At 36.7% G+C, this 6,000-nt stretch overlaps 1 protein-coding gene across 12 annotated transcripts in view; it reads right to left on the bottom strand.

Moving 5' to 3' along the window:
- Positions 1-1,045: 1,045 nt before the first annotated feature.
- ARHGAP29 (Rho GTPase activating protein 29) overlaps positions 1,046-6,000 on the bottom strand; it is a 78,401-nt gene continuing 73,446 nt past the window's right edge. For all 12 annotated transcript variants that reach the window (XM_036444159.2, XM_036444161.2, XM_036444164.2 and 9 more), the window contains 3 exons: positions 5,476-5,806; positions 5,236-5,344; positions 1,046-3,118 (listed from right to left, as the gene is read on the bottom strand). In XM_036444159.2, the coding sequence (XP_036300052.1) occupies positions 2,238-3,118; positions 5,236-5,344; positions 5,476-5,806 (1,321 nt within the window). In that variant the 3' untranslated portion in view covers positions 1,046-2,237. The remainder of the gene's footprint in view (positions 3,119-5,235; positions 5,345-5,475; positions 5,807-6,000) is intronic.

Genomic DNA, 6,000 nt, shown 5'->3' with positions numbered 1-6,000 from the left:
AAACTTGAACAATACTCTTTCCACAAAGCTTTCTGGTGGTCTGGCAGCTCAAAAGGGACTCCCCACTACTACCCTTTCCTTGGCTCACACTCTTTCCATGTGCCATAAAACAGCTTCCTTGTGAATGATTGCCACATAACTGGGTATCAGGGCACAGGGCACATTGTGGGTCTCTAGAAACAGCAACATCCTCTCAGAGATACATGTTTAATACCCAATAAAACTAAAGAGCCATCTACAGATTAGCAGCATAATCTGGACAAGATGCCAGAGCCCTAAAGGCAAGAAAAACCCAAAGTGAAACTCTCACTTGTGAGGTTTAACAGTGAGGAGAAACAAGAGGCAACTTGATTATATACCCTTCCACTGGGTTGTCTTAATATAGTAAAAGAAAAACGAAGCAGATTAATAGAATTTTCTAAGTTTCAGTATGTGATGATGAGAAAGTTCCGGAGATGGATAGTGATCATGGTTACAGAACAATGTGAATGTACTCAATGCCACCAAAAGGTGAATTTCCTATTGCTAAACACTGCCTGATATTATTACTTAGTGATTACACAGCCATTAAGAGCACTGACCATCGGAATCTGACAGCCCTGTGTTTGAGACTTGATCCCAACTGTTATACCTGTGGCCCCTGGAGTACACCATGGAGCCTCAGTTTCCTTGTCTATACCACAGGAATGATAAAACACTTTCTACCCATTATAGGCTGCTTTGAACTTGAAATAATTTATGTAGAAACTTAGCAGAGTTCATGGCCTAGAGATGGCTCAGTATCTTTTGACTCTTACTGTCTTTTAGGGTTTTCATAGCCATAAATTATTTTGTATTTTATACAATGAGGACTAAAAACAAGGCCCCAGCACAAAGGATTTGTTATATAAAACTACAACAACTTCCCATAAAATGCATTCCATGTTGTAATGAGTCGGGATGTATAAACCCAAGTGTTGATCATTAAGCCAATGGTTAATAAGCCTTAAAAGTTTCAACCCCTAAGAGGCAACAATTTCAGAGAAGTCACAAGAACTTGAAATAATTTAACAGGTTAATATATATGTATTTTTATCATGTACAATATGGTCATACAAAAGAGCATATACTACAAATTGAATTCACACATACAAAAAGAGGCTATTTTATTTTTTTGTCCCTTTTATATCCTATTTTAGGCAAAATGATGAAACCCAGAAAATAACAGAACTGCACTAGTTCTAAAAACTTGGAATTTTATATATGAAATATATCCAATTGTCTACACCTCCTCTCAAATTCCAAACAATGAGGCTTACTGAATTATACTTAGAATCAACTTAAATAAATCTTTGCACGATTCAGATGAAACATACATTGTCAATGCTATAAGTCCAGGTAGAAAAAGTACATAAAATTATTCATAAGTAAAAACATTTCATACAAAAGAAATGTTTGTTTGTGTTTTTAAACCCAGACAATATCAAGAGGAAATGTATTAAATTTTAAAACATGTTTTGGACCATTATATAATATACCGAAAGGTTCAGAGTGTTGAACAAAATTTTATGCGGAACAAAGCCAAAAGGTAAAAAACTATTAAGTGTATTAAAACCATCTAAAGCCAAATAAGACATCACTGCACTATATAATTTAGAAACTGGTTTAAGTGCGTTTTTTCTGTATAATTCAACTACCACTTGTAAATATGGCAATTAATTGAAATGCAATTATATGCAGATTTGCAAGCCTTTTGGCCATTACATAAATATTAAAAAGTTAAGTAAATTGCCAATTGAAAAATAAAAGGTTGCATACATAACATAAAAGCACAATGGTCAAAGATGCACTATAAAATTGTGTTTAAAAAAAACAATCATACTAAACAAAGCTTTCAGGCACTTGCATTCAGAAACATTTTCTTTTATAAATAAGCACATAGTTTCATTTCAAAAAAATAAAGCTGATTCTTCCCAATTGCAGCTATTAGTTGGGAACTATATCATATATTAGGGATGCATTTAAATGGACCATTTTATGGGGAAAATCAACTAAACTAAAAAAATACAGATAATTCCAGTGAGACACAGAGGTGGCCCTATCAAAACATTCTACCATTCTATACAACCAACACAAGATAACATAATACAATGACAAAAAGCGAAATCCACAATTTGGCAATCCTATACACAAGGGGCCCTGTCAAAAAATTTTCACAAAACAAACACAATACCACAAAACAATTAAAAAAGACAATGCTACACAAACTGTGGGGTTTCATCTTCAAGGTCTTCAAATTGTTGCATTCGTTTAAGCCTTGGCCTCTGACATGTTGGGTGCACATCGGGCAGGTCATGCTCCTGAGAGTTCTCTTTAGGCTTACTTGTCGTCGGCTGCATGGGACAAGCTGGTGTGTTTTCTGAGTCTGGAACTGATTTCAGCATATGCCCCTGGGGAGCGCGGGCTATGCCAGGAGACACTGCTGGGGAGGATGCTGCAGATTTCTCCTCAACCCCTCTCACACTAGCAGTGGGAGCACGTGGTTTATAAAAGGTTGTCCAGTGCTGGGGCTGCAGTGTTCTGGGGGCTCTGACAAAAGTAGGAGGGCAGGAGTCAGAGATCTGTCTCTCTAACACGTGTCTTGCTGTTTCAGTGGATGGCTTACTAGCCTGGGTGGCATTGCCTGGATGGTCCCCACCAACCCTGATGCTCGTCATCACTCCTTCTTGGAGTGCATTGGGCATAATCATTGCAGTCTTTGCATTTAGGTCTTTTTGTTCATACTGTTTCTCCCCTGTTTTTTGTAGAGTTTGCTGGTGAAAGCCATCAAATTTGAAACAAGTGGGAGGGGTGTCTTTTCTATTAACTCCTTCAAAGGCGGGATTCTTGCAAAGCTTGTCTGAATTTACATTTCCCATATTTCTGCCGTTTCTCTCATGAGGAGGGCTTGCAAGAAGAAGCAGTCTCTCAACAGGCAAACTTACAGGTCTAAGTTTGGTCCTTGGAGTATACCTCTCAACAACACTGTTTGTTTCCCTATTGGACTTTAGAGAAAACGGCTTGGAGGTTTTACAAACATCTTCCATCTTTTGTGATGCTGATTCAAGCTCTTGGTCAACATGCAAACACACTTTGTTGTCTGAAAAGGAACAGATTTATTTAAAAATCAAACTTCCTGGCTCTTGGTTAATAAGAGGAACATGCTCTCAAAACAACAAAGGTCTTACATATTTTTCTGTTATTCTTAGTTATCTATGCAGAAGAGTTTAAAGGTGGATTCTGAATAAAAATGTTAGAATTTTGTATTTACTTAAATCAATATAATAAACAGCTACAAAATCCATTGTAGGCTAGTAAAAAAAAAAAAAAAATACTCCAAAATACTTGCTGAGGTACCGTTTTTATGCACCATGAGTTGATGAACAAGCAGTTGCTGGGTCAAAGGGTTGTCATGATTTCAATAGGCAGACATTGGTAAATTCACCTTAGAAAAGTTACACCAATTTACAGGGCAGCCAAATACAGGTGTGCCCTTGAATACCAACACTTTTACCAACTCCCTAAATCTGCTTTTCAGTTACACTCAACCCACAGTGAGAGCACAGTATATGAAATGCTTTAGATGTCTTTCAATCTAATCAATTAATAAATGGATTTATATTAATCCTGTCTAATTAAGGTTCAATAGATGTAAGGAAAAAAATGTCATTCATTCCATTTACTGTTTACTCCTAGACTTACTTTCTTCTCTTTCTTATCAAGTCGGGACCCATGGCCTGTTTTCTCAAACTAGAACCCTGATTTCCTTTAAGCCCTTTTCCTTTATGCTGCATCTTCCCTAAAAAAAAAGAATTCCATTTCTGGACAATTTCAGTCCTCTGCTCATACTCCTCTTTTGGGCAGCGGTCTGCTGACAGGTGCCCATCAGAATCACTGTCAGCTGACACCTCATCTGACCTTCCTCCTTAGCTAGGACTGACAACCTCTCTTCCCTGGGCTTCCAAGTAACACTCCGCTGTTCCCAGTCCCACGTTTACAGACCACCTTCAGGGACCTGACTTATTGTGGTGGTGCTGTAGATACCCATCCAAGTATATTCTTAAGTTCTGAAGGGAAAGCTCATAGTCTCATGGATAAGAGCACACACTCCAAACCCCAGTTGCTGGGGTTAGCTCAGCTCTACCACTTCTGCTCTGGGCAAGGCAATCTCACTGACCCTCAGTGTCAAGATACTCATAATTGCATTTATGCTGATGGATGACCTGAATGTCTAATCATAAAAAGTGCTTAGAATTTTCTGGTATACAATAAGTACTCACAAATTACATTTATTATTATAACTATTCTAATTGGGAGTCCTAGATCGTGGGATAGTAAAATAAACACAAACATAGATTCAAATACGGACTGAAAATTTTATTAGGGACATGACCTTTGGTATGATTTCACTTTTTAAACTATGGTTGAGTGGAGCTAATGTACTTACTTTATAGCACTGTCATGAAGATTAAATCAGATAAATGAAACCAAACAATAAACACAGTGCCTATCACAGAGAGGAAGGTACCCAATCAGGCTATGTCAATGCTATCTGATTATACATCCAATTTAACATATATGGCTGAATTTTTAAAAACTGGAATTTAGCTCTAGAGATGTACAGAATTACAGTAATAAATGGAAGCCTTCCCACAAGCTTGATAGTTACCAATCACTGCAAATAAAATTATCCCACAGTGAATAAAATGAGTGTAGTCCAGGGGAAAAAAAAGACATAAACATTTGTGTGCTTAATGTGCTAAAGGCAGGTGACAGGTAATACATTTGAAAAAAAATTTAGGAGTTTTAGGAGTCTAGATTTTTAAAATTTTAGGGGTCTAGTTGACTCCTTAAGAGCAGAAAGATCAATACAATGATCTTTAGTAACAGAGATGCTAATGAGCTATCATACTATCAATACATTTTCTGCCAGGACTGTAATTGATGGGAAAAATTAATTCACAGAGAGAAAAACAAACAACAAAAAAAAGCCACCTATGAACGCCAAGGTATCTTTTTATAAGAAAGACTATTATGAAGAATGGTATTCATTTAAAAGTGAGCTACACTGACAACTTTCTTCATGGCTAGCAAGATCCATTAACTGAAGAAGCTTCATTCTCTGACTTCTCTCACCTTCACTCACCCTGACTTTTATTCATGGCTTATTGAAAATAGTTTTAAGTTAGTAAACATGTATTTTACATGGCCACTCACCAGTGAGACACACATCACATTTTTCTAATGATTTCTGTTTTTGTTCTGATTCCTCAATTGATGCAGATGTTTCTAGAATTTTGTTTTCACTATCTGCAGTATGGATGTCCTGTTGATAGAAAGAATATTTAAACTTGAAAAAGCAAAACACACCTCACAATAAACAAACAGTTCAAAAATTTATAAATTAATATAAGTACTTTAAAGTTCTAACACAATTCCATAAAGGTCAAAACTCACTTCCTTTGAAGAGAAAAATAGTGACTTCATGAAATGTTCTGGGTCTCTTTCTTCTGGTGATAAAAGAGGCTTCAGAAGACAGCCTTGGTTCACTTGAGGTGCAACACCACCTGTACTACACACAACTACATCTTGTGGCTGTAGGGATCCATCAAAGATCTTCTGGGAATAAGCAATGAGGAACTCTACCAACCGTGCTTGATTTGAGTATTCAGCAAGAGAAGAGATGGTGATAGGAGCAGTTGTGGGTCTTGGCCTAATAAGACTTGGTCCAAAGATCAACCCCAAGTTTTTAGAGTTCATCTTGTTTTCTTCTGCATGATCTACAACCCTGTGGAGTAGAACACATAAAACTGTGTGAAATTTGCAGATTAGACTTCCTCGATAGTAATTAACTATGGGTTTGAAAGGATGGAGAAAAAACAGGCTGTAGAAGTCTAAGAAAAAAATTATTTAATTAAATGTTGACCACTTACTAAGTTGAGTTTCATAGTATCAGGATAAAATTTAAGTAAGTAGAAGGAA

Source organism: Pipistrellus kuhlii, unplaced genomic scaffold, assembly GCF_014108245.1.
Source record: "Pipistrellus kuhlii isolate mPipKuh1 unplaced genomic scaffold, mPipKuh1.p scaffold_m20_p_2, whole genome shotgun sequence".
NCBI classification, from domain to species: domain Eukaryota; kingdom Metazoa; phylum Chordata; class Mammalia; order Chiroptera; family Vespertilionidae; genus Pipistrellus; species Pipistrellus kuhlii.
This window is presented reverse-complemented; position numbering and strand designations above follow the sequence as displayed.